This window comes from Tenrec ecaudatus, chromosome 7 (assembly GCF_050624435.1).
Source record: "Tenrec ecaudatus isolate mTenEca1 chromosome 7, mTenEca1.hap1, whole genome shotgun sequence".
In the NCBI taxonomy this organism is placed as follows: domain Eukaryota; kingdom Metazoa; phylum Chordata; class Mammalia; order Afrosoricida; family Tenrecidae; genus Tenrec; species Tenrec ecaudatus.
In genome coordinates, this window is record NC_134536.1 from 160,746,006 (window position 1) to 160,771,348 (window position 25,343).

Here is a 25,343-nt window from a genome sequence, read left to right on the forward strand (position 1 = left end):
TCAGAGACCCTGCAGGACAAATAGCCCCTGGACTCTGCCCTCTCCTTGCACCCCATGGGGGAGCTGACTGGAGGCGTGTGTGTGTGTGTGTGTGTGTGTGCGTGCGTGCGCATTATTTCTGGTCCTTCAGGGGGTGGTGTGGGCTTGCTGCAAAGCAGTTGGGGTGGTGGTGGGGTTGGCTGGGGCATTCTGCAGGTTGGCCAGTGAAGGGTGGGAACGGTGCACTTTCTATTTCCTTGGCTGACTACTCAGTAGGGCCCTCCCCTTTGGACATTCCGGAAAGTGATGTGGGTGGGGCGGGCAGGGTGGCCCGCAGGTGCCAGCGGCTCTTGCATAAAAGGCTGGGGGTTCCTGGGGGCAGGGAAGGGAGAGGACCCAAGCTTAGGGCTGAAGTTTCAGTGCGGACACTGAGCAAACACCCGCAGCAAAGGCCCCGGGCCCCCCGCCCGGTAGGTAACTCTCTCCTGTCTTCTATCGCCATGGGGCGGACGCTCAGCGCCCCACTCTGCCTCATCCCCCTGGTCCTGGGCCTCTGGTCTGCAGGTAAGTGATGATCACTAGCCCCTCCTGCTATCCCTCCTCAGGTGTGTGTGTGTGTGTGTGTGTGTGTGTGTGTGTGTGTGTGTGTGTGTGAGGCACGCAGATCTGATCCGCCTTTCACTTCAGGTGTGAGCACGACTCCACTGCCTGCGTCCCAGGACCAAAGTCCCTGTTCCCTGGAGAGCATCCAGATTTCAGGAGGCTCCTTTCGACTCCTGCAGCAGGGCCACACACTGGAGTACCTGTGTCCCTCTGGCTTCTACCCATACCCTGTGCAGACGCGTACCTGCAGGCCCTACACGGGGTCCTGGAGTGCCCTGCAGACTCAAGACAAAAACATTGTCCAGAGGGCAGAGTGCAGAGGTTGGAGGGCCCGAGGGACGGAGGGGGGTGGGGGAGGGCGGGCCAAAGCCGGGGCTGACTGACTGGGCTTAGAGCTTTGTTGAGACCAGGCTGCTTGACACGCTGGGCTGAGCAGCCATGGGGGCTGTGGTGGTGCGGAGCATTTGAGGGGCAAACATGCCAAGGGGTCCTGGCGATGCAGTGGCTATGCATTGGGCTGCTAACCACAAGGTCAGCAGTTCAAAACTACCAGCTAGCTCCTCTGCAGAGACAAAAGCTTTCTCCTCTCAGAAAGTCGCAGTCTTGGGGCAGTTCTACCCTGTCCCATACGGTTACGGGGACTCAGAATTGCCTCGATGGCGATGAGCTTGTTTTTTTTGGTACCCTATGCCAAGGACCCCTGGTGGCTGCTAACTACAAGGTTGGTGGTTCAAATCCACTAGCTGCTCCTCAGAAGACAAGTGAGGCTGTCTGTTCTAGGGAAGATTTCCACCCTCAGACCCCTTACATGGGGTCACTGTGGACTGGAGTCATGAGACAGTCTTTATTGCCCTGAGCCAGGTACCCCTAGCACCTAAAGGCCCACTCAGGGGAGGGGGGCAGCTGGAGCCCACCTTGGTTGAGGGTCAGAGGAAGGTTCTTGCTACCCCTGATGGTCCAGGAAGGCACTTCTTTTCAGTGACGGGGATCCCAAAACCACAAGGGACCCGCTAAAGGGCAGCCCCTTCGGTCTCTGATTTCTTCCCATCTCCCTCCCCAAAGCAATCCGGTGCCCAAGGCCACAGGCCTTTGAGAATGGGGAGTTCTGGCCCCGGGCCCCCTACTACAATCTGAGCGATGAGATCACCTTCCAGTGCTATGACGGCTACTCTCTCAAGGGCTCTGCGAACCGCACCTGCCAAGTCACTGGCCGGTGGAGTGGACACACCGCCATCTGTGACAATGGAGGTAAGGGTCTCCTTCCCCCTTCCCCTCGACACCCCAAGGCACTGACAGACACCCAAATGATGGCTCTCCAGGCGGCAGGCGTGGGGCCTCACCTCCCCGTCTTTCCTTCTGCAGCGGGGTACTGTCCCAACCCGGGCATCCCCATTGGCACGCGCAAGGTGGGCACCCAATACCGCCTCGAGGACAGCGTCACCTACCAGTGCAACCGGGGGCTCAACCTGCGTGGCTCCCAGCGGCGCACGTGCCTGGAAGGGGGCTCTTGGAGTGGAACGGAGCCTTCCTGCCAAGGTGACCCTTGACCTGTCTCTCTAGGCCCAGCTCTGTTCTCCTGTGCGAATGTCCACCTGAGGACAGTCTTATCCCCTCACCTCCCTCCAATCGGTGACTTCCGCCCTTCTGGCAACATTCTCTGCGGCCCATTTCTCACTTCTGGGGATTCTCGTGCGGGAACCCCCCCCCCCCCCCCCCGTCTCTCTGGGCACTGTGTCCCTGACCTTCCTAGAGCTCTGGTCTGACTTCTGACCTCTCCTCAGACTCTTTCATGTACGACACCCCTGAAGAGGTGGCCGAAGCCTTCCTATCGTCCCTCACAGAGGCCATAGAAGGAGCGAATGCTGAGGATGGCCACGCCCCAGGTTTGAAGACAGAGAGGGGAGGCAGGGCTGGGAACCAGGGGAGAAGGGGCCGAACTGGGGTATGCTGAGCCTGACTCTCTCTCGGGGCACCCAGGAGAACAGCAGAAGCGGAAGATCGTCCTGGACCCCTCTGGCTCAATGAACATCTATATGGTGCTGGACAGCTCGGACAGCGTTGGGGCCAGCAACTTCACGGGGGCCAAGAGATGTCTCAGCAGCCTCATTGAGAAGGTGGCGCTTCCGCTTCCCCGCGGCATCCCTAGCCATCTGCCACCAGGCTGACTGCAGCTGGCCGCTACCTCGTGGGAATCAGAGGCAGGGCTCTGCAGCATCAATGGCCGGCTTTCTGGAAGTCGACAGCCAGGCCTTTCTCCCAAGGCCTTACTACCCTTCCTTCCATAGCGAGCTCCCTAGGGCCCCAGCCTTTCTGAATCTGCAGGTGCTAGTCCGTCCTCCTTCCCTCTGACTTAGGAGCCCTGGTGGTGCAGCGGTTACCCGTTGGGCTGCCCACTGCAAGGGCAGTGATTCCAAACCACCAGCCGCTCCTTGGGAGAAAGACGAGGCTTTCTACCTTGTAGAGAGGGACAGTCTCAGAACCCCCCAGGGGCAGCTCCACCCTGCCTCTAGGGTCACTATAAGTTGGCATCCACCCGGCGGCAGTGAGTTTGGTTTATTCCCCGCCTCCCCTTTTGAACTCAAGACTCTGCTGTGACCCTCAGGGCGACCAGCCAGACCCTGAGTCTTTCTTGCTCTGACCTTCCTGCACCAACAAGGCTGCTGGTTTCTCTGGAGCATAGGATTCTCATTTCCATGCCCGTGACCTCTTGCTATCCTCCCCCACAGGTGGCAAGTTATGGGGTGAAGCCAAATTACGGCCTGTTGACATATGCCACGGACACCAATGTGCTGATCAAAGTGTCCAATCCAAAGAGCAGCGATGCGGACTGGGTCCTGCAGCAGCTCGAGAGAATCAGCTACGACGGTCAGAGCTCAGGGCATCAGGGCACAGGGGTGGGGGGGCGGCTGGAGGTACACTCTGGAGCCAAGCAGACTCAGCCTCTTGATTGGATGGGTAGTGTCCCCGAGGGGTTGGGGCGGGCCATTCAGTAGTCAAGGGGAGACTAGGAGCTGGTGGGAGTCAGCTAAGGGTTAAGAGGGCCACTTTGGGACCAAGGGCTAACAGCTAGTGGGGACAAGCACAGAAAGATGAGGCCCCCCCAAGGAAGGTGTGAAAGAGCATGCGAGGCTGATTTCTGTCCCTCTGCACAGACCACAAAGTCAAGTCAGGGACCAACACCAAGAGGGCCCTCCTGGAGGTGTACAACATGATGAGCTGGAAAGAGAATGCACGCCCTGACGGCTGGAACCGCACCCGCCACATCATCATCCTCATGACCGACGGTTAGCCGCCACGCCCCACTTCCTGACCCCTGCACTTGGCCCTGCACGTCGCCATGCTTACCTTCCTACACTGGAATCATGTTTACTCCGGATGCTGAACGGAGCTGTTGAGCTCCTGTGATCCTGCCTCCATCCTCTGCCCAACCCACCCAGCCAGTCACGCCCCTGCCTGTGTTCAGTGACTTTCCCCTGACTCTGCCTCCCCCCCCCACCCCACCCCCCTTTTCTTCTCCAGGCTTACACAACATGGGCGGGAACCCAGTCAGCATCATCAATGACATCCGGTACTTGCTGGACATTGGCAGGGACCGGAAAAACCCACGGGAGGATTACCTGGGTGAGCGATGCACCTGGAGCCCAGCGCCCTGCTTCCCAGGCCCTTGTCCTCACAGAATGACTCCATCTCTGTCCCCCTCGCTCCCCAGATGTCTATGTGTTTGGGATCGGGCCCCTCGTGGACCAAGCGAACATCAACGCGTTGGCGTCCAAGAAGGATAAGGAGCAACACGTGTTCAAGGTCAAAGATATGGACCACCTGGAGGATGTTTTCTACAAGATGATCGGTAGGCCGTGCCAGAGGGCAGATGATGGCCAGGGAGGGTCCATCCCTCCAGGTCTGCGTTCACTCACTCATTTTGGCCCTGGAGACCCCAGCAGTCTGCTAGACCTTTTCTTCAGTCACTCCCGCCTCCTGGCAATCTCCCACTTCCTCTTAGAATCACAGCACTCTGGGCCACTTCAGAGCGGTCCCTCAGCACATGGCCTAGAGGCCAAAGGACAGCAAACTAGTGAGAGGTGGATCTGGAAAGAGCCCCAAGTTCTCTTTGTACTTACAGTGGCCCCTTGCCCCCTGATCCAGAGAAAACAAATCTGCCTGCCGTCAGTCCCGACAGATATAACTGGGTTCCTCCCCAAAAGGCTGTTGCCACTTGGGAATTGAGTGTCCCCACTTTGAGCAAGACCCTCCCCCCCCACCCGCTTTCCTGCCAGATGAAAGTCAGACACTGAGTCTCTGTGGCATGGTCTGGGAGCACAAAGATGCCACCGATGCCCACAAGCAGCCCTGGCACATCAGGCTCTCTGTCGTCGTAAGTGCATCCGCCTAGGCTGGGGGGGGAGGAGGACTTGTGGGAGGGGCGGTCAGGGGAGATGGCGGGGAGGGGAAGGGACAGAGCATACTCTCCCTGTTGGAGTGTGGTGTGCGCAGCAGCCCGGTCCCCCCCACCCCCTGCCTCTCTCGTCCCCAGCGCCCTGGGAAGGGTGTGGAAAACTGTATGGGGGCCGTGGTGTCGGAGTACTTTGTGCTGACCGCGGCCCACTGCTTCACCGTGGAGGACGAGGCCCACTCCATCAAGGCCAGCATCGCCAAGGATGCAGGTAAGGGTGTAGCCAATGGGGGCCTCGGCTCCGGGCTCCCCTGAAGACCTCCCACTCCCCCCGTTCTCCAACGGGGACCTGGATGGGGGGCAGAGAGGAGTGGGTGGCCCTGGAACACCCACTCTCTTCCTGCCTCAGCCGGGAGGAAGCAGGACCTGGAAGTAGAGCAAGTGCTCTTCCACCCCAACTACAACATCAACGGGAAAAAAGCAGAGGGCATTCCAGAGTTTTATGACTATGACGTGGCCTTGGTCAAGCTCAAGGTGAAGCTCAAGTTCACCCAGACTCTCAGGTGGGAGCACCTGGATTCCCAAAGAGGCTGAGAAGGGTCGAGCTGAGGGAGCGCGGGTCTGGGGTCGGCAGCCTTTGAGCCTCCCCCGCTCTCTCAACAGGCCCATCTGTCTGCCCTGCACTGAGGGCACCACTCGGGCACTGAGGCTTCCTCTGTCAGCCACTTGCCAGAAACACAGTAAGACTGGCTCAGGGAGAGGGGCATGAGAAGTGTCCAAGATGAAGGGGGGCAGAGGGGGGCTGAGAGTGGCAGTCGGGGAAGACGGGACAAAAGCAGCGTGGGGACAGCAGGGGAGGGCCGGGGGTGACCCCATGCTCACTCGTCCAGAGGAAGTGCTGCTTCCCGGGAAGAACGTCAGAGCTCTGTTTGTGTCTGAGGAGACCAGCAAAGACCAGAGGAAGACCGTGTTGGCTCGGAAGGAGGTCCTCATCAAGAACGGGGAGTCGGTAAGGAGCAGCGGGGGATCCTGAAGAGATTCTCTGGACTCCCCTCCCTTCCTAAGCCCAGCCTGGCTCCCCTCACCCCGCCATCCTTCAACCCCCCCCCCTATAGAAAGCCACTTGTGAAAGAGATGCTCTGAAGGCCAAAGGTTACAACAAAGTCAAGGACTTCTCTGAGGTGGTCACCCCCCGATTCCTGTGCACAGGAGGTTCAGAACCCTACGCCGACCCCAACACCTGCAAAGGTGAGAGACGGCTCTGCTTGCGCTGCGAGCTGCTGGCACCCAAGAGTCCTCTCCCCTACAGCCTCTTCTCCCTGCAGGTGACTCTGGTGGCCCTCTCATCATTCGCCAGAAGAGCCGCTTCATTCAAGTGAGTTTCCTTCTTTCTGGGGGGGGGGGAGTGGTCCTCACAACCACCCCTACCCCCCCCAAACAAGGAGGTCCAATGCATGAGACTTTGGGGGGGTAGGGGTGAGAAATGCCTGCCCCGCCTTAGGAGCCCCGTCCTTGGGCTGGCCGTGTGTCAGCGAAGGCCGCACAGAGCTGCTTGCCTAGTCTAACCCTTTAACGGCAGCTCAGGCGCACTCGGGTGGGCATGCCTAACGAGGCAGGACGTCCCGTCCCTCCCCAGGTTGGTGTGATCAGCTGGGGTGTAGTGGATGTGTGCGCGGACCAGCAACAAAAGCCGAAACGCCAGCAGAAGCAGATCCCGGCATACGCTCGGGACTTCCACATCAACCTCTTCCACGTGCTGCCCTGGCTCAAGGAGAAACTTCAGGACGAGGACCTGGGCTTTCTCTAAGGGGTCCCTCCGGGGACGAGGCATGTCATTAAAGCCGCTCTGACAACACCTGTGGTTCCAGATCCTTTGGGGGCGCAGGAGTGGGGAGCGCGCATGAGCTGTGCGCAACAACGGAAAGGAACCCCGACAGCCATTTTTTTAAAAGGCGTGTCCCCCCTCCCAAGTGCTGAAAAACCAGAGGCTGAGGGAGTTTCCACCTCAGTGTTTACTGAGACCAGCATCGGGGCATTTGAGGCACACGGAATCCAGTGCCCCTCCCTAGAAGTCATCGTCAAGGCTGCCCTCGTAGACGTCATCATTGTAGATTATCTGGGTCCTCTTGTCCCGGTGGCAACCCTTGGGGCTGTTATGGACAGCTAGGGAGGAGGAGAGGGGCAGTTAAAAGTGGAAGATCACCGGCAGGCCAGAGGCCCGGAGCAGGACCACCTCAATGACCCTTACAACTCGAGTTTGTATGCTGCTGCCCTCTGGTGGCCAGGGCGGCCCCACCTGCCCCGAGCCCCTGGGGCCAAGGGGTCAAAGATGTTCCTGGGGCTGGGGGGAGGGGCGACTGTCAAGAATGCGTGGTTTCTTGAGAAAAAAAACCAAAAACCCAAAATGTTATCGTTGTTGAGACGTGTGACCATGCGAACTCACTAAATTTCAGTCCGCACGTGAAAAATTAAAAAAAACAACAAAAACAAAACAGAAAACCTTGTGGCCCTTTGTTGATCCATTTGGTCAGATCTGGTTCCCGTCACCTGTAGAATCACTCTCGCCCTGAGCCTCTTGAGGGAAACCCCCTTCTCGTGGGGTGAGGAGGGTACTTCCCACATAAGAAACGCTCCTAGTCCCGTCACGCCGATGCATCGGGGTGCAGTGTGGAGGACCACATCCTCCCTGGAGTGTCCCCCTCTTCTCTCATCTCCAAGGATTCCGCACCCACCACTCCACTGCCCCCTCCTCCTCCCCGGGCCCAGGTGCCATTCTTGGACCTTCACACCTTGGCCCTGCCCCTCAAAGCTATGTCCCATACACGCTTCAGTCGCCCGGCCCTCTGATCCTCCCTATTCCTCCTTGGACCCACCCATCAGCTGAACATGTCAGGCCCGCTGGGGACACGTGGGACACGAGGAATACAACTCTTTAGCGCATTCCAACCACAACCCCAGTTCAAGGTCACTGCCCTGCCGAGCACTGACACACGTGGTTTGCGGTCATGCTTTCAGAGAGAGCTCTGTCCAAGGCACTGCCATCCCTCGCCTCATGCTGCGCGCCGGATCCGAGGCTTCAAATGCTTGGGAGATCACTGCAGGCCGCACCGTGGACCCCGCTCCTCACCAGCCGGACTCAGGAGCCCATTCCCGCCATCCCCTCAGGAGTCCCCAGCTACCTCTAACTGATCAAGAGGGCCTGGCCCAGCCCCACTGCCTCTGCCAATGCACACCTCCCTCTGGCACCTCTAGGGATTCTGGGCCAGGCAAAGGAACGAAAGAGGTGTGAGCCAGGAGGAAGAGAGAGAGAGGACGAGGAGAGAAGGTCCCGCTCTTACCGAGGGAGCCCCAAACAGACTTGCCCGTGGCGGCGTCCAGCATGGGCTGCTTGCGGGCGATGTTGACTTTGAGCTGGACGGACTCCACCTGGGTCCCATTAAGCTAGGGCAGAAGGGCAATGGGATAGAGGGGGTGTCACAGACAAGCCACAGGCGAGCTCCCAGGAGCTGCTGTCCTAGAGCGGGCGGAGTAGGGGGGGGTCTGAGAACATGATGTTTCCCTGGAGAGTAGGCAGGGGCTTTCAGTGTCAAGAGGCACTAAATCCCTCCTGGATCTCAGGAGTCTAAGGAGCAAACGCCAGGATGGCAGGAAAGGTGCAGAGAACAGAGCTGGCAAGTCCCAACCTCAGCAACAGCCTCGTCTGCAGACTCCATCTTTTCATAGGTGATGAAGGCACAGCTGGGAGAAGAGAGAGCAGGGTCGGCAGAGGGCTCAGACCCGACCGCACGCAGGGCTCCCTGGACACAGGCGAGCGGGCTGCCCGCACCCCCCCCCCCAGACCCAGCCCCCACCCCGGCGCCATCCTTACTTTCTGGGTGGGTCCATGGAGAGGTCGATGATGTTCCCAAAGGGCGAGAAGGCCCCGTGGAGAAGGGTGGGCGTCATGTCTTCCCCGTACACGTACAGGGTGTTCCCCTTGCGAGGCGCCCGGCACTCGGGGAACGAGTCCGACCCTATGGCGTCAGGAATCCGTCAGGAGGTAGAAGCCGCCCCACCCTTCCCTTGACACTCCCCCAGGGCCCACCTCAAGCCTAGCTGCGGTTCCCTCCCGCTTCGGTCAAGCTCACTCACTGCGGAAAGGGCCCTCTCGGTCCCGCTCCCGGTCCCGATCTTTGTCTCGGTCCCGCTCTCGATCGCGCTCTCGGTCTCGGTCCCGTTCTCGGTCTCTGTCCCGGGTCCGCTCTCGACTGCGGTCCCGGCTGCGACTCCGGGGCGGGGAGGTCGAGGAGCGGGCACCGCCCCGTTCTTCATAGCCCCAGTCAAAGCTCCGAGGGGGGCCATCACCAGCCCCTGGACCCTCGGGCTCCTCCCCATCTGGCGCCAGTTCCCACAGCCGGTCACTGGACGACACAAAGCTGGGGAGAGGCGGGCAGCGAGGCTCAGAGGGTGACTGTATCTCCACCACGCAACCCCCCAGGGACCCAGGGACACCCCCCCCTTGTGCCAAGTGGGGCTGCACTCACTAACCTCTCATACAGAGATTTCCTCTGAGGACGTCGGGATGACTGAAAGAGAGCCCCAAAGTATAGTAGATGAAATAATTCCTAGCTGCTAGCCTGGGTCTCTCCTCTTCCGGAACCCCCAGCTTCCAGTGACAAAGGGTGGGAGCCATTACCTCCTGTGGGTCGTCATCCGCAGATACACTCCTCTGGAACGGCTGGAAGGTGGGGGCGGGCCCCTTCTCAGGGTCCTGGGGGGGGGGGGCGAGCGGGGGCGGGTGCAGAAGAGACCTACCTCAGTGGGAGCAGACTACCCAGCCACAGGACAGGGTAGTCCTCTACTCCCCCTCTCTCCTCTTGGCTTCCTGTTTTTCAGTTTTAAATGGTCTGACATCATCATTGATTACGTGCAAGCTCCTGCGTTTGGCACAGAACTACATCTTTCCTGAGCCGAGTGGCATACTCAGGCTGGCTCCAGCCGTCGTGGTGTGCTGGAGGCATAGCCTGGGTGACAGTGAGTGGGAATGTAGGGGCCCGCAGGTGTCTTTCGTTTTATAAGCAAAGAACTCGGAGCAACAAAGCAATCTGCCCATGATTGAGTGGGCAGTATCTCCCCCGACACTGGCCCCGATCGTAACCCTCTGAAGGGCAGGGCGCCCTGCAATGGTTCTGCCTGTGCCTACCTTCAGCTTCCCCTCCAGGGTCCGCGAACGTTTGAAGCCCGAGTTCTTGGTCTCTGCCTTGATGGCACTGATGGCTCCCGACTTCACCAGCTGCTTTGCCTGCTCGGTTGCCGTGGCTGTATCGACCACCGGCTGCTCGGACAGGGCTGCGGCAGTGGCAGGGAGGGGGCATCGCGTTGGCCAGGCTGGGTCTCAGTCAGCCCCAAGCTACCCCCGCGTCCGGGTCGTCCCGCCTCCCTCCCCGGCACTCACAGCGCTTGACACCGCCCTGGCTGGCTGTGTTGCTGCTGCTTTGCTTCTTCAAAGCCATCAAAGCCTTTTTCTGGGAACAAGGTTGAGAGGCGCTGGTGAGGGCGCCCGTCCCCGGCCAGGTTCTCTCCCAATGGCCCTGGGCACCTCGCCTCTGGGGCCATCTTCTCAGAAGGAGTGATACAAAGGGTGCCCCCTGGAGCAGTGTCCAGACCAAGTCCTGCCTTTCACTTATGCCACCCCACCCCCCAAGATCATCTACCATGCAACCCAGAGGCTTTCTGAAGGTGGAGACGGGGAGTGTATGCATGGGCCAGAGTCCCAGGATCTGAGTAAGCTGCAAGCTTCTATTAGCTTATGTGGCCCTCTAGGGGGCCGCTCAGTCCCCAAACAGCTCATGGGAATCCACTATGGCTGCAAGAAGGCGATCCAGATGTGTGATGCAATCCTTCCCCCTCAAGAAGCTTACAAACTGAGAAATACAATGACTGAGCCAAACTGCCCAGACTGTCCACCACAGGTACTTGTCATGAAGGGCAAGCAGTTTTCTATAAGGCTGTGGAACAGCTGGCCCACTGGGTTCTTGGCAGAGTCTACTCAACAGAGAGAGCCGAGCCGAGTCTGCATTTCAGACCAAGAACACAGAATGGAAAAGATACAGCGATAAAACTTCAGAGAAGCATGTTCTGGGATTGGCGAGCTAGCGGTTTCACTGGAAAGAGATGTCCAGCTAAGGCTTTGGGACTACGTTCTACAGACAAGAAGCCATGCGGGATTTTGAGGTGTGTGGGGGGAGAGAGGTAGAGTTTTATATTTCCAGTGATCGTTTGGGTTGGATGTTAAACTGAAAGTAAAGAAAAAGACTAAGAAACTTGTTGACAGAATATACCACCATCGCCTAGGTAGGTACCGGCAAAGCTCACATCTAGAAAAATACAGGAAAGACTTAGCTGATGGAAAGTACTTCACCAGGAGAACCAAGAAGACTCGGCATATGCCAACTACGCGTCTTGTCGCCGACCTTCTTTGGAAAGCCCATGAAAAGGAACTACCTTAGGTTAAAGAAGTTGAGAGCAGAACCGGACAAACTCAGCTTGGGGGCCACGGGTGCTTAGCGGCTGCTAAAAGCCATGGGCAAGATAGACAGACATCTCCTTCGCAGAGTGCAGACAAGGGCAGCGAGGTCCCTGGGACGTGCCACGGCTCCAGGTGTGATCCAGAAGACGCCCCCCCCCCCCTTACCTGTCCTCTGTGAAAGGCTGGGCCAGTCTCACCTTTTTCTTGAGTTTGTTGAATTTCTTCTGTAGGGCCTCCTCCTCCTCGCTCAGTCCGGGGGGGATGACCAACATGGTGGCTCCTGGTTCAGGGGCAAGGCTCAAGACATCTTTTTCCCAATGTCACCGCCCAGGGGGGTCGCACGCCGAGCGCGCCGCACCCCACCCCATCCCACCCCTCTGGACCTACCCATGCCTGCCTTCGGCCTCTCTACCCCTTGCTTAAACCCGGCTGCTGTCCAAGCCCCCGTTGGTCAGGATCAACAGGCAGGCCCTCCTTTCTTCAGAGAGCCCTGGGGGGGCACCACGTGGCCCCAGGCGGGAGAAGCACCCCCTCTGTCGCTAGGACGCTGGCAGTCGACCCCCCCGACCCCCATTGGGGTTAGTACGCCAACCGCGGGTGGCGAGCGGCAGACGAGGCAGAGAAACCCGCGCGGCGCCCTCAAGAGGAAAGAAAAGGAGACGGAGAGACAGCGGGCCTGTGGGGGGGAGAGGGAAAAGAGGGGGCGAAGGGTGAGGAAGAGGAGGCCTAACCTGAGGGGGCGGCAACTGGGGCTCACGATCTCAGGAGGCGCCCGCGCGGGCCGCGGAGAGCGGGCTCAGGGCGATGACGTAGGGGGGCGGGGCACGCGGTAACCTAGGCGGCCGGAGGCGCGCACACTTCCGCCCGGCCTTGCCGCGCTCCCAGCGGGCCCCGCCGCGACGCTCGCCCCGCCCCGCCCCCGGCGCTCGCCCCGCCCCGGGGGTGGGCGTGCCGGAAGTGTCCGCCACTTCCGCCCGTCCCGGGGCGGGTCTGAAGCCGTGGCTCCTTGGAAGCACGTTCCGGCTGCGGGGCGGCGGCGGTGGCGGCTCCGAGATGTTGGAGAGCGAGCGGTTAGGTGAGGAGGAGGAAGCAGAGGAACGGAGGATTGAGAAGGAAGGAGCCTGGACTTTTGACCTCTGTTCCTCTTTTTCTCCCCCCCGTAGTGTTGCCTCCTCCAGGTCCTCTGGACTTGCCCCTGCGGGCCGTGGAGCTGGGGTGCACAGGGCGCTGGGAGCTGCTGGACGGGCCCGGGCCTCCCGAAAGCACCGTGAGTGGCTTGACCTGCAGTGAGAAACCCCCCTCAGCCACTCGCTGTAGCACCTGACCCGGCGCGGCTCTCCTGTCCCTGCACCTGCCGCCCGTCCCCTAGTCCAGTGGACCTGCGGGGTGGCCTGTCCATGTGAGGACAGGCAGGGATCCCAGGGAAAAGTCATGCCGACAGCTGCCCTGTTTCCTGCCTTTTCTCCCTGGAGTCCCCTTTTCTGTCCCTAAGCATCAGGGCAGTTGATTGCTGTCTGAGATGCTGGTGTTAGGCTTGGGCTCTTCATCTTTAGGGGGAGGATGCCTTAGGCTAAGACCGGTGACTCGGATTTCTGAGTGTGCCTGAGGATTACCGGAGAGAGGGGACTTTTTATAAATGCACATTTCCAGCTTCTCCCCCCAAGACTCTGAATCCCACACCTAGAGTCTCAACCAATACAGAGAATCCAGGAGCAGGCAGTTTGGGGAAACGTCGTTTCAGTGCCCCCGTCTGACTTTCCTGGGACTTCTGCTATGACTGATGACCTACACAAAGAATTCTGCCTCCGTGTCTGTCCGTACTTCCATACCCTTTTCTTCGCTCATGCCTTTCATCTCGCCCTCCCCCCGCCCCAGCTTCCTCATGGGCTCCCTCCCTGCGCCCCAGATCTGCAGCAAGAAGCAGAGCAGCTCTTTCTGTCATCCCCAGCCTGGCTGCCTCTGCACGGCGTGGAACACTCAGCCCGGTGAGGGGGCTGCAAGGGCCAGGACTAGGGAGGTGGGTCCCTGAGGAAAAAAGACCAGGACACTAACTACCTTCTCTTCAGGAAATGGCAGAGGAAGACCGATCCCTGGTCTCTCCTGGCTGCCCCCGGGGCCCCAGTACCCTCTGACTTGCAAGCCCAAAGACATTCAACCACAGGCCAGATATTGGGCTACAAAGAGGTACGAGATTGGGGGGCCATGAGAAAGAGCTGGGAGGAAGGGTGTCAGAAGCCCCCTCCTCAGCCTCACGGGGGCTCTGGTCTGTTGTCTCAGGTCCTGCTGGAGAACAGAAACCTCTCGGCCACAACCTCCTTGTCTCTTCGCCGGCCCCCAGGGCCCCCCTCTCAGGCCCTTTGGGGGAATCCGACACAGTACCCGTTCTGGCCAGGTGACTTTGTGTGGGAATGGGACAGTAGGAGAGGGGTCCTTAGTCTCCTGGGAAGGTTCTCCCCACCCCAATCATCTCCACCCCGTGGATTTCTCTCTAGCCACCTTCTCCCACAGGTGGGATGGATGAGCCCACAGTAGCAGACCTGAGCACTCGGGAGGAGGCCGAGGAGGAGATTGACTTTGAGAAAGGTGAGGTGGTGCTGAACTTGCCCCTCAGGAGGCCAGGCTCTGAGTCGGTGCTCTGAGGCAGAGTGGTCCAGGGGTTTGCTGCTAGATCTTGCATGCCTCTGCTACAGTCCTCTGCCCTGCCGCCTGATGGGAAACCAGCTGGACAGCTTCCTGGTCAATGGCATCCGCCCTGTGACCGGCATCCCTTGGGTTTGTGCAGGCCGCAGGCTACGCAGCAGCGTTCTGGGGCCCTGATTCTCCCCCGTCCCTCCCTGCCCTCCAGATCTCCTCACCGTCCCACCTGGCTTTAAGAAAGGCGTGGACTTCGCACCGAAAGGTGAGTTTGGGTTTGGGGAACAGGTGCCCAGGAGCCCTGGTGGTCGCCTGCCACGGAAGAAAGACGGACATGACTGAGCCTCCTCCCTTTGTCCTCCTCCTTCAGGTCACCCCGCTCCAGCCCCGGGGTTGCTCAGCCTCAGCCGTCTCCTGGAGCCCCTCGATCTGGGTGGGGGCGACGAGGACGAGAGTGAGGCCGTGGGACGGCCAGGAAGCGCCGGAGAAGATGCTGGTTCCGGCTCTCCCGCTGGTGCTCCCCTGGCTCGAGCCAGCAGCTTAGAGGACTTGGTGTTGAAGGTTGGTGGTTCTGGGCAGCAGAGGTGGGAACGGAGGGCTGGCTTGGGAGAGTCACTGGGGCAGAGCAAACATCTTCCGGGTGGCGTGGGAACAGAGCTCTCTGGTGGCAGCTTTGTCATGCTTGCTCACTCTGGCTTTTCAAGGAGCCGTCCACAGCGACACCCTCCCCAGAGGCCCCCAAGCCCCCAGCTCAGGAGCAGTGGGCCATTCCTGTGGACGTCACCTCTCCTGTTGGGGATTTCTATCGCCTCATTCCCCAGCCGGCTTTCCAGGTAGTATGGCCCCAGCCCTCACCGGCTCTCCTACCACACGCCCCTCCCACCCCCACATCCCGATCCCCCCTTCTCTACCTTCCAGGCTAGGCTAGGACCTCGGGCCCAGACTTTTGTCACATCCCTCTGCCCTTCTCCCTGTTCCCGTCCACCCCTTGAGCGGGAGGCAAGAAGGCAGCTGGCCTCCTTGCAGCCCCTTCTCTCTCTCCCCTCCCACAGTGGCCGTTCGAGCCCGATGTGTTTCAGAAACAGGCCATCCTGCACTTGGAACGGCACGACTCTGTCTTTGTTGCAGCTCACACGTCAGCGGGCAAGACAGTGGTGGCCGAATACGCCATCGCCCTGGCCCAGAAGCACATGACACGGTCGGTACCAGCCCGGCCCCACCCCGAATCTCCGAGCCGCGTTCCCCCCCCCCCTTTTAAGAGAGGATTTCCCATCACGCCACTGTGTGCTCTGGATGAGAGGTCCAGGGCGGTGGGGACGGGAGACGGAGAAACAAGAAGGTGTGGGTGGGGAGAGGTCAGAGGAATGGCTTGTGTTCACTGACCAAGAGGTCGGGGGACAGAAGGACTCGGGGTCATGATATAGAGGAACACAGGAGAGCGGCTGGGGTGAGCACCGGAGCATGCTTTCAGGCAGGCTGGGGGACCAGGGGAGGCGGGGCGGGGGGCGGCTTGTGGAGGGACCGGCTGACTTTGCACCTCTCCCCAGCACCATCTACACTTCACCCATCAAGGCCCTGAGCAACCAGAAGTTCCGAGACTTCCGGAACACGTTTGGGGACGTGGGGCTGCTCACGGGGGACGTGCAGCTGCACCCCGAGGCCTCCTGCCTCATCATGACGACCGAGATCCTTCGGTGAGAGCGGGCGCTCAGCAAGCCTGGATGGGGGGCCCAGGTGGGGGCTTGGGAGGAGACAAGGCTGCTCTGGAGGGCATGTGGGCGGAGGGCATTGGGGTGCCAGCCTCAGCCTCTTCTCCTCAGCTCCATGCTGTACAGCGGCTCGGATGTCATCCGGGACCTGGAGTGGGTCATCTTTGACGAGGTTCACTACATCAATGACGCCGAGGTTAGGGGCTCCCAGACCCCGGCAGCCCTCTCCTGAGGGAATGGCCGGCCCCTCCCGGGCCCCACCGATCCCTGGACCTCACTGCCTTCTAGCCCCGCGAATGGGACGCGTGACACCTCTCTGGGGACAGACGGGCAGCCTGCTTCGCGTGCCCTGTGACCCTTCTCCCCTCTGTCCCCAGCGTGGGGTCGTGTGGGAGGAGGTGCTTATCATGCTTCCTGACCACGTCTCCATCATCCTGCTGAGCGCCACCGTCCCCAACGCCCTGGAGTTTGCTGACTGGATCGGGTGAGTTGTGTGTCCCGGGAGTTCTGGGGCAGGTCCAGGATCTCTGGGCATCAAAGCCACCACAAGGAGGGTGGTCAGGCCTCCCGGCGAGGAGGAGAGAGCAGCAGGGGAAACTGTCTGACTTGGCTGGCCTCACTCCCTGCCATCGAGTGGATGCCCAGTCATGGTGACCCCATAGGACAAGGAAGAACTGCCCCTGTTTGCTTCTGAGACTAACTCCATGGAGCAGAAAGCCCGCCTTTCTCTCCAGGAGCATCTGGTGGTTTTGAACTGGTGACCTTGTGGTTAGCAGTCCAAAGAGTAACTGCTGTGCCTCTTGGCTGGTAGGGGGATCCCACCGAGTCCAGACCACTTTACACGTTGAGAGACGGGATGGGGCAGGTGGGGCGGGGCAGGGACGGCTCCTGGGAAAGACTAGGTGAAGAAGTCAGAGGGAAAGATATGGGGCTGTGGCTACCTTCCTGGCTACCTTCCCACCTGCCACCTGACTGTGCTCTCCCCTCCTGCCCAGGCGACTGAAGCGTCGCCAGATCTACGTCATCAGCACGGTCGCCCGCCCCGTGCCCCTGGAGCACCACCTCTTCACAGGGAACAGCCCCAAGACCCAGGGGGAGCTCTTCCTGCTGCTGGACTCCCGGGGAGCCTTCCACACCAAGGGGCAAGTCAGCCCACCGGTGGGGGGAGGGCCCGGGCTCGGGTCCCGGCTGGGTCTGACAGCCGCGCCCCCTGCTCAGGTACTACGCTGCCGTGGAGGCCAAGAAGGAGAGGATGAGCAAGCATGCGCAGACTTTTGGGGCCAAGCAGCCCACACACCACGGGGGGCCTGCCCAGGTAAGCCTGGCAGGGCCAGGACGACCCTACCCCACCCCGAACACACCCCGTAGCAGCTTAAGCCTGACTGTCCACCCTCCCCGACCTGACCCGGCTCTGCATGCCCCGGCTTCAGCCCCGCTGGCTCAGGGCCTCCGCCTCTGCCCCCTCACATCCTTCCCCAGGACCGCGGGGTGTACCTGTCCCTTCTGGCCTCTCTTCGCACCCGCGCCCAGCTGCCCGTGGTGGTGTTCACCTTCTCGCGAGGCCGCTGCGACGAGCAGGCCTCGGGCCTCACCTCCCTTGACCTCACCACGGGCTCGGAGAAGAGTGAGATTCACCTCTTCCTGCAGCGCTGCCTGGCCCGCCTCCGCGGCTCCGACCGCCAGCTGCCCCAGGTGCGGAGGGCGAGCCTGGGAGACTGAGGGCTGGGTGCTGGGCGGCCCCATCCCCTAACGGGGCACCCGGCCCGCAGGTCCTGCACATGTCGGAGCTCCTGCACCGCGGCCTGGGCGTGCACCACAGCGGCATCCTGCCCATCCTCAAGGAGATTGTGGAAATGCTCTTCAGCCGTGGCCTGGTCAAGGTACCCAGGGCCTGGGGGTGCCCTCTTAGGGGCTGCTCCAAGGACAGGGGTGGGTGTGGAGGCAGGGCAGGGCAGTGGCTAGTTAAGAGCTTGGGCGCTCATAGTACCCACCGTCCATTTACTAGCTGTGCGGTCATGGGTGAGTGAGTGACCTCACCTCTCTGGGCCTTAGGTTTCCCATCCTGAAATGGGGATAGTCCGCATAACTCAGGAACCAGGAGTCGATGCAGACGCCAGCCACCCTCTGGGACAGAGTGGCACAGTTGCTCGGGGGCCAAGGCTGCATGCACGTCCTTGTGGAAGTGGGCCTTATTTCTCTCACACAGCAGCCGGGGGGTGGGGTGTGAACCCACTTCCCCAGCAGGGTGCTTTACAACCGCCCTATGAAAAGACATTAACAAATTCTGCAAATTGAAATGCTCGATTGAGGTGGGGCTTTGTGGCTTGCGGCCTGGCAAAGCTGGCCCAGGCAGTGTGGACAGAGCCTAACTGAGCAGTCTGCCGCACTCCGGCATGATGTAGGCAAATAAAGCCAGGGTGGTCCGTGAGTCTGACTCTACTCCTGGGTATGTGTACCCCACAAGGACTCTCACCATGGCCCACGAGAGAACACACCTGTCCTGTGCTTCTGTGTAATCTTGTTTGGGGGTGGGGGAGGCCCTGGTGGTCTCAGGGCTCCTGCCTGCACTGGGAAATCCGGTAAGATGCAGATAACGGTCACAGAGCAGAGTGTGCAGCTGCCCTGGGAAGCCAAGGGCAGGAACAGAGATGGGCATTGTTGTGTGGAGTAGAAGTAGATCAAGGTAAGAGGGGACAGTACCTTTCATGGTCAGCAGTTCGAACCCACCAGCCGCTCAGAGGGAGAAAGATGAGGCTGGCTGCTCCCGTCACGATTTACAGTCTTGACAAACCCGAGACAGGGTCGCCATGAGCCAGCATCGCGCCGGTGGCAAGTGGGGGTGGATTGACAGGCACACAAAACAAAGACCCGTCCCGCAAGGACACACTCATCTGGGAAGATGGCCGTTAGGCAGGCTCCGGGGGCGGGGGGGGTGCAAACAGGGAGGGCTCCCCCCTGCCAACTGGAGCTTCAAGTTCACTTCATTCACCTGAGAGAGGCTTGAAGTCTTCTAGGAAAAACAAAGCATAAATCCACTGCGCTTTTGGCGGTGCAGTGGTTATAAGTTGGGCCGCGATCCTTAAGGTCTGCGGTTCGAGACCACCGAAGCTCCCGCTGCTCCACGGGAGAAAGACGAAGCTTTTGAGCTCTGTAAAGTGACAGTCTCAGAAGCCCATGGGGCAGTTCTACCCTGCCCTATAGGGTCGCTTGGATGGCAGTGAGGTTGCTTTGATTGACGATGCTGTGGGGCACCGTTTTCTGACCCAAGTGGGGAGACAGCTTGGAATGGCCAGCGGGGGCTGAACAAGGGACTGGGGTGTAACCAGAACCCAGATAACACGAGTAGGCCGCAGGTGTTCACTGCAGACCTGCCCGAAGCGTCAATGGAACCCTGTTAGTGAGCACTGGACCTGCTGACCGGAGCCTGCGTTACAAAGTCGGGGAGGGGGGGCGGAGCTTGCCCGGGGCACAGCCTCCCCCGCCCAGCCTGCCCCGTCTCCCCACAGGTCTTGTTCGCCACGGAGACCTTTGCCATGGGGGTCAACATGCCGGCCCGCACGGTGGTGTTCGACTCCATGCGGAAGCACGACGGCTCTGCCTTCCGGGACCTGCTCCCCGGGGAGTACGTGCAGATGGCCGGCCGGGCCGGGAGGCGGGGCCTCGACCCCACGGGCACCGTCATCTTGCTCTGCAAGGGCCGCGTGCCCGAGATGGCCGACCTGCACCGCATGATGATGGTGAGCGGCCCCCGGGCCACCCTGCAGCCCTCTCGGGCCTGCCCCTCCTTTGCATTGCTACCTGGGAGCAGGAGGAGAAGCACTGGGGATGGTGCCAGCTGCGGTTTGAACAGCCAGCCTCTCGGAGTGCTCCTTGAAAACAAGCTCATGGAAACAAACCGAGGCGAAAGACGGGGCTGGTGGTCTCAAACTTCTGACTGTGGACCACAGCTCAGCACAAGAGGTTACACCTCCTGTAGCCCTCCGGGGTTGGCCAGAGTCTGTCCATGATGTAGAGGGAAGCCACTGGGGGGCTTCGGTCTGCTGGGGTTGGCATTGCACCCCGAGGGTTGGGTGGGAGCGGGTCCCTTCCCGCCCTGGCTGACAGCGCTCTGACCCGGCCCCAGGGGAAGCCCTCGCAGCTGCAGTCCCAGTTCCGCCTCACGTACACTATGATCCTCAACCTGCTGCGTGTGGACGCCCTCAGGGTGGAGGACATGATGAAGAGAAGCTTCTCCGAGTTCCCGTCCCGCAAGGACAGCAAGGTCGGGAGCTGAGGGAAGCCAGGGCGGGACAGGGTGGCGCGTGTGTGTGTGTGTCAGAAAGAGCCTGAGACTACCTCGACGGCTGACCCCCTCTTGGTCTTTAGGCCCATGAACAGTCTCTGGCTGAACTGAACAAGAGGCTGGAGGCCTTGGAAGAGCCTGATGTGACCGGCCAGCTGGCCGACCTGCCAGAGTATTACAGCTGGGGGGAGGAGCTGACAGAGGCCCGGAGCCTGATCCAGGTGGGCGTTGGAGGGGATAAGGCGGGAAGGTGGGGCCCTGAACCGATCTCACCGCCCCTCCGTCACCCTCTGCGCCCGTCCCTGCCCTACAGCGGCGCATCATGGAGTCTGTGAACGGGCTGAAGGCCCTCTCGGTGGGAAGGGTCGTGGTTGTGAATAATCATGAGCATCACAATGCCCTGGGAGTGATCCTGCAGGTGAGTGGGCAGGGGCGGCCCGGGAGCACAAGGACCATCTCCATCCCTGCAGTTTGCCCTGGTGGCCTGACTTGGTTGCCCCTTTGTCCCTGGTTGCCACGTGGCTGCTTCTGAGGTCCCTGCCCGGGGTGGGGTGGTTGGCTCTCATGCTTTGTCCTGCTGCCCCTCTCCCCCTGCCCCCCAGGTCTCCTCCAACTCCAACAGCAGAGTATTCACAACGCTGGTCCTGTGTGATAAGCCCACGGCTGAGACCCCGAAGGACAGGGCGCCGGCCACCCCAGACGTGCCCTTTCCCGATGACCTCGTGGGGTTTAAGCTGTTCCTGCCTGAGGGTGAGGGAGAGGCCGAGGCCGGGCCTGACGGCAGTGCACGTGGAGATGGCTGCCCGCTCGGAGGCGGAGCCTGACCCTGCTTCCCTAGGGCCCTGCGACCACGTCGTGGCCAAGCTCCAGCCAGGAGACGTGGCTGCCATTGCCACTAAGGTGCTCCGGGTGAACGGGGAGAAGATCTTGGAGGACTTCCACAAGAGGCAGCAGCCTAAATTCAAGTCAGAGAGGCCGGGAAGCCCGTTGTCTGGGAGGGTGAAGGGGATGCCTGGCCTGGGAGGGACTCTGAGGCGGGCAGGGATGCGGGCGGTGCGGTAGCTGTCCCAGCTTGAGAGTGACCACGTGGCCGTGGGGCTCTCACAGTCGAGGGGACCCCTGGGGGAGGGAATCCTGTTGCTACAGGTCTCATGGCCTGTTTCTGCCTCAGGAAGGATCCTCCCTTGGCGGGCGTGACCACTGCGGTCCAGGAACTACTGCGCCTGGCTCAGGCCTACCCGGCGGGACCCCCCACTCTCGACCCGGTCAACGACTTGCAGCTCAAAGATGTGTCCGTGGTAGAGGGCGGTCTCCGGGCCCGAAAGCTGGAAGAGCTGATCCGGGGGGCTCAGTGCGTGCACAGTCCCCGCTTCTCTGCCCAGGTGGGGCCCCAGATGACAGCCCCCCGCCGTCTCCTGCCTCAGCCCTGCCGAGGGGTGAGAGGCAGGCTGACGGGCTCTGCTCTCGGGCTCTGCAGTACCTGAAGCTGCAGGAGCGAATGCAGATACAGAGGGAGATAGAGCGGCTACGCTTCCTGCTGTCGGACCAGTCGCTGCTGCTGCTGCCCGAGTACCACCAGCGAGTAGAGGTGGGGCGAGCAAAGGGAGGGGGCCGGGGCGAGCCCAGGAGCGGGCACAGGCTCCCCGACGCCGACGCTCTTTCTTTCAGGTGCTCCGGACCCTGGGATACGTGGACGAGGCTGGCACTGTGAAGCTGGCAGGGCGGGTGGCCTGTGCCATGAGTAGCCACGAGCTGCTCCTGACCGAGCTCATGTTTGACAACGCGCTGAGTGCCCTGCGGCCCGAGGAGATTGCGGCCTTGCTCTCCGGCCTGGTCTGCCAGAGCTCTGGGGACGCTGGCGATCAGCTCCCGAGTACCCTCAAGCAGGTGGGGAATGCCCACCCTGTACCCTGGCTCGGTGTCCTACTCCCACCCAAGTATCCTGAGGGACCCGTCTGGCCCTGCCCTGGGCCCCCCAGTCCTGGGGCAGGAAACAGGCCTTAACCATTCCCTTCTCCATCTGCAGGGAGTGGAGCGGGTTCGGGCTGTGGCCAAGCGGATCGGCGAGGTCCAGGTGGCCTGTGGCCTGAACCAGTCGGTGGAAGAATTTGTGGGGGAGCTGAACTTTGGGCTGGTGGAGGTGGTGTACGAGTGGGCCCGGGGCATGGTGAGTGTGTGGCATGGAGGGGGTGGTGAGGGAGGGGAGGGGGGGGCGCTACGCAGGGAAGGCAGCCTGCATTTCTCCCACCCTGCTCTCCCCACAGCCCTTCTCAGAGCTGGCAGGGCTCTCCGGGACTCCCGAGGGCCTGGTGGTGCGCTGCATCCAGCGCCTGGCTGAGATGTGCCGCTCGCTGCGGGGGGCGGCCCGCCTGGTGGGCGAGCCTGTGCTAGGGGCCAAGATGGAGTCGGCAGCGACACTGCTGCGGAGGGACATCGTCTTTGCGGCCAGCCTCTACACCCAGTGAGCTGCCCGGGGAGCAACTTCCCACTGTCTAAGTAGAATAAAGCTGCAAACCGCCCCTGCGTGCTTGAGGTGGTGGGCAGGCCTGCTCAGCAGACACGGCAGGGAGCAGCACCTAGAAACAACCTATTTATTATCTGCACACAGACGGGGCTCAGGCCGCGGGGAGGGAGTCTTGGGGGGTGACGGGAGGTCCTGGCTCATGGCCTCCACGTACCACGTCGGCAGGAAGGCATAGGGTGCATCTCGATGGACAGACACGGTGACTGGGCTGCCGGGTTCCCAGGAGAAGAGGTGGACCAGCCTAGGGGTAGATGAGGCAGGGTGAGGGCTGGAGGTCTGAGGGGTGGGGAGATGGGCAGGGCGGGGCGGGTGTCTCACCTGGGGTCATCCTGGACGACCGTGCTCTGGGCAAAGCTAAGGAAAGCGGCACAGAAGTTCATGCACACGGAGGGGTTCCAGCCATCACGGTCGTTCTAGAGTGGGCAGAAGCCGGGCAGTGAGGTTGCAGGGAGAAGGCAGCCCTGGACACCGGTCCCCTAGTCTTGGGAGCTTGGCGGGGAGGGGAGGGGGTCCAGATGGGTACTGTAACGTTACCACCTTACCCTGACATTTTCAAACATCTTCATGGTGGGAAAGGTCTTGAGGGAAGAGACTAAACCCTCGGGGTTCCGGAAGCCAGCGATGACATTCGGGACCCCAGGCAGGAATGACTGAGCCCACCATTTCAGGAGCTTGTGTCTGTCAGGAACAGCAAGAGGTCAGTCAGCAAACAGCCCCGGCCTCCGTTCAGCGTCAGGTTCCATCCTAGGCTCGCCCCGCAGCCGACCCCCACCCCAAACCTGTAGAAGCTCCTCCACTGCCCAGCGCTGTGCATCTCCTTGGTGGTCTTGAGCTCTACATAGCAGGCCGGGGGCTGTTTGGATGGAGCGTGGGGGTCTGTGCAGTCCACTTCCCCCGAGAAGAGCAGGGGGTGGCTCCCCAGGCGGCTGCGCAGCACAGAACAGAAAGCCTCGTTGGTGTTGACTTCCTTGGAGGGGTCTGGGGAGCCGCCAGGCTTGTCTGCACAAGAGAGAAGCAGTGGGAGGGGAGGGAAGGGGAGGCAACCTCTGGGGAAGGTGGACAGGGCTCCAGAGCAGGGCCAGCTCTCACCTGCACACATGTAATGCTCAAACTTGTACCCCATGTACATGAGCTCCCGGAGGAGGGGTGGCCGAGCAAGCCTCTGGGCCCGGGCAGCTGGTGTCTCCACCTCACTCAGGTACAGCGTCCCCTGGAACCGGGAGGCAGCCAGCTGCCAGCCCTCTTGTCGTTCATAAGGTGTTGTCAGCAGTTTTGTAAGGTGTCCCCGCCATGTCACCGTGGCTCCTGCCAGCCAGCCTGGGCCCCTGAGAGAGAGGAGTCCGAGGTTGGGAAAATACACAAGCATCGACGGGGGTTGGCTCCCCTTTAAGGTCGGATCACTCTAGTTGGTCTCATTTTAAGGGGAGGGATCAGTGCAACAGGCAGGCAGCTGCTCACCCAAAAGTGAGAGCAGTCTGCCTCCCTGAAGGTTACAGCCAGGAAGTTAAGAGGCAATTCTACTTTGTCACCTAGGGTCAGGATCCACTTGAGCAGTGGTTCTCAACCTTCCTAAAGCACAAGCCTTTTTTCTCATGTTGTGGTTACTCCCCCAGCCATAAATTTATTTTTGTTGCTACTTCATCACTGTCATTTTGCTACTCTTATGAATTGGGTGTCCCCCTGTGAAAGGGTCGTTTGACACCCCCCCCAAGGGGTCGCGACCCACAGGTTGTGCGCACTACTGCACTAGAAGCACTGAACTTAAGGGGGAGGGCCCTGGCCTTGGGATCTCTCTGGGTGGTAGGTTTCACTCACCCTTCCAGCTGCCCTCGGTGCTCCAGAAGCCAGCGCAGCAGGTGGTCCAGCCCTTCTCGAATCTCCTCATCCCGGGGCTGGTACCGATCCACATACCCGTCTCTGAGGTCAAAGTTGGGGCCTGGGCCATTGATAGGCGGCGGGCTGTAGTAGCGCAGGGCCCGGGCGTCTCCGTGGTACTGGCGCTGTGCATCTAGGGAGAAGCAGCCCAGTTCAGAGGGGCGCCGGTAGGAAGGAAAGGGCCCAGAGTACAAGGCAGGATGCGTGCGCAGTGAGGGTGCTGGGCGGGGGCATTTGTTCGGAAGTTCAGCCACTTCGATCTTGTCAGCTCCTCTCTTGGTCCCTCTGGACTCCATTCAGTTCTGAGAGGGGAGAACAATTGCCATTTTAGTGCGAAGAGGGAACCCCGGGTCAGGAGTAGGTGGGCTTCCCGATCGCAGGGTGTCGGCCTTGAGACATCCAAGTGCCAGCATCTCTAACAGAACCGAGGCCGGGCACACGCCCCACCTCTCCTGGCGGCCTCTGCCCTCACTGCCGGGAAACTCGCCTCCAAATGCACGCTCTTGAGAGCTTTGGGCTCTGATCCCAGAGTCTGGTTATCCCAAAGCTTCGGCTTCCACCGCCGCAAGGTTATGACGCCATGGCCAGCGCGTAAGAACTCGGAGTGGGTCGCAAAGGTGGCAGTCCGGCTTCGGGCGACGCAGTCATTCGGCCACAGCGCGGGGTAAACCCTCGGGAAGCCGTACTTCGCACTCCGCGGCTCCGCGACACCCAGTCTGTGCGTCCCCTGGACAGGCGTGTCCTCGGAGGAGCCAATCCGCGCTAGGCGTGCGGTTGCGGCGTCCTCATTGGTCCGGGCTCTCCGTTGCGGCGTCCTCATTGGTCCGGAATTTCCGTTT

At 60.9% G+C, this 25,343-nt stretch overlaps 4 protein-coding genes across 6 annotated transcripts; 2 read left to right on the forward strand and 2 right to left on the reverse strand.

Moving 5' to 3' along the window:
• The first annotated feature begins 340 nt into the window (after nt 1–340).
• CFB (complement factor B) lies at nt 341–6,827 on the forward strand. Its single transcript, XM_075555405.1, has 18 exons — nt 341–543; nt 667–903; nt 1,645–1,830; nt 1,945–2,118; nt 2,364–2,465; nt 2,560–2,696; nt 3,309–3,447; nt 3,735–3,866; nt 4,102–4,203; nt 4,292–4,429; nt 4,857–4,954; nt 5,114–5,243; nt 5,382–5,535; nt 5,636–5,712; nt 5,863–5,981; nt 6,088–6,220; nt 6,298–6,347; nt 6,609–6,827. The coding sequence occupies exons 1-18, from the start codon at nt 480–482 to the stop codon at nt 6,777–6,779; spliced, it is 2,343 nt and encodes a 780-aa protein (XP_075411520.1). The 5' UTR covers nt 341–479; the 3' UTR covers nt 6,780–6,827.
• Nucleotides 6,828–6,966: 139 nt separating this feature from the next.
• On the reverse strand, nt 6,967–12,321 carry NELFE (negative elongation factor complex member E). Of its 2 annotated transcripts, none has more exons than XM_075555409.1 (11): nt 12,212–12,321; nt 11,678–11,760; nt 10,407–10,476; nt 10,155–10,300; nt 9,648–9,722; nt 9,500–9,537; nt 9,104–9,387; nt 8,841–8,985; nt 8,656–8,710; nt 8,311–8,413; nt 6,967–7,135 (listed from the first exon to the last, which is right to left on the reverse strand). In XM_075555409.1, the coding sequence occupies exons 2-11, from the start codon at nt 11,750–11,752 to the stop codon at nt 7,038–7,040; spliced, it is 1,089 nt and encodes a 362-aa protein (XP_075411524.1). In that variant the 5' UTR covers nt 11,753–11,760; nt 12,212–12,321; the 3' UTR covers nt 6,967–7,037. The 2 variants fall into 2 exon arrangements, with proteins under 2 accessions (XP_075411524.1, XP_075411523.1); XM_075555408.1 differs by lacking the exon at nt 12,212–12,321 and adding an exon at nt 11,868–12,205.
• Nucleotides 12,322–12,448: 127 nt separating this feature from the next.
• On the forward strand, nt 12,449–22,624 carry SKIC2 (SKI2 subunit of superkiller complex). Its single transcript, XM_075555410.1, has 28 exons — nt 12,449–12,555; nt 12,644–12,747; nt 13,356–13,465; nt 13,547–13,664; nt 13,758–13,872; nt 13,989–14,063; nt 14,326–14,379; nt 14,485–14,675; nt 14,819–14,947; nt 15,167–15,312; nt 15,662–15,808; nt 15,935–16,019; nt 16,201–16,307; nt 16,819–16,965; nt 17,042–17,138; nt 17,303–17,515; nt 17,593–17,703; nt 19,330–19,560; nt 19,947–20,084; nt 20,189–20,326; nt 20,419–20,523; nt 20,708–20,855; nt 20,944–21,070; nt 21,277–21,487; nt 21,583–21,693; nt 21,774–21,992; nt 22,132–22,272; nt 22,370–22,624. The coding sequence occupies exons 1-28, from the start codon at nt 12,534–12,536 to the stop codon at nt 22,568–22,570; spliced, it is 3,741 nt and encodes a 1,246-aa protein (XP_075411525.1). The 5' UTR covers nt 12,449–12,533; the 3' UTR covers nt 22,571–22,624.
• Nucleotides 22,625–22,682: 58 nt separating this feature from the next.
• On the reverse strand, nt 22,683–25,236 carry DXO (decapping exoribonuclease). Of its 2 annotated transcripts, none has more exons than XM_075555412.1 (7): nt 24,952–25,236; nt 24,445–24,806; nt 23,719–23,954; nt 23,409–23,628; nt 23,172–23,307; nt 22,948–23,042; nt 22,683–22,870 (listed from the first exon to the last, which is right to left on the reverse strand). In XM_075555412.1, exons 2-7 carry the CDS (start codon nt 24,798–24,800, stop codon nt 22,693–22,695), a joined length of 1,221 nt encoding a protein of 406 aa, XP_075411527.1. In that variant the 5' UTR covers nt 24,801–24,806; nt 24,952–25,236; the 3' UTR covers nt 22,683–22,692. The 2 variants fall into 2 exon arrangements, with proteins under 2 accessions (XP_075411527.1, XP_075411526.1); XM_075555411.1 differs by having other exon boundaries at nt 24,992–25,235.
• Between the last annotated feature and the right edge of the window lie 107 nt (nt 25,237–25,343).

Bases quoted from the DNA above. Each gene is read 5' to 3' on its own strand.
- NELFE (XM_075555408.1), bottom strand. The intron at 8,986-9,103 runs GTGAGTGAGCTT...CTGACGCCATAG, and splicing joins CCGAGAGGGCCCTTTCCGCA to GGTCGGACTCGTTCCCCGAG. The intron at 8,711-8,840 runs GTAAGGATGGCG...CTCTTCTCCCAG, and splicing joins TCCATGGACCCACCCAGAAA to CTGTGCCTTCATCACCTATG.
- SKIC2 (XM_075555410.1), top strand. From the start codon at position 12,534: ATGTTGGAGAGCGAGCGGTTAG. The intron at 13,665-13,757 runs GTACGAGATTGG...CTGTTGTCTCAG, and splicing joins AGATATTGGGCTACAAAGAG to GTCCTGCTGGAGAACAGAAA. The intron at 19,561-19,946 runs GTGAGCGGCCCC...ACCCGGCCCCAG, and splicing joins ACCTGCACCGCATGATGATG to GGGAAGCCCTCGCAGCTGCA.
- DXO (XM_075555412.1), bottom strand. From the start codon at position 24,800: ATGGAGTCCAGAGGGACCAAGAGAGGAGCTGACAAGATCGAAGTGGCT. The intron at 23,955-24,444 runs GTGAGTGAAACC...CCTCTCTCTCAG, and splicing joins CACCGAGGGCAGCTGGAAGG to GGGCCCAGGCTGGCTGGCAG. The intron at 23,308-23,408 runs GTTTGGGGTGGG...TGTTCCTGACAG, and splicing joins CAGTGGAGGAGCTTCTACAG to ACACAAGCTCCTGAAATGGT.
- CFB (XM_075555405.1), top strand. From the start codon at position 480: ATGGGGCGGACGCTCAGCGCCCCACTCTGCCTCATCCCCCTGGTCCTG. The intron at 1,831-1,944 runs GTAAGGGTCTCC...TTCCTTCTGCAG, and splicing joins CGCCATCTGTGACAATGGAG to CGGGGTACTGTCCCAACCCG. The intron at 2,119-2,363 runs GTGACCCTTGAC...ACCTCTCCTCAG, and splicing joins AACGGAGCCTTCCTGCCAAG to ACTCTTTCATGTACGACACC.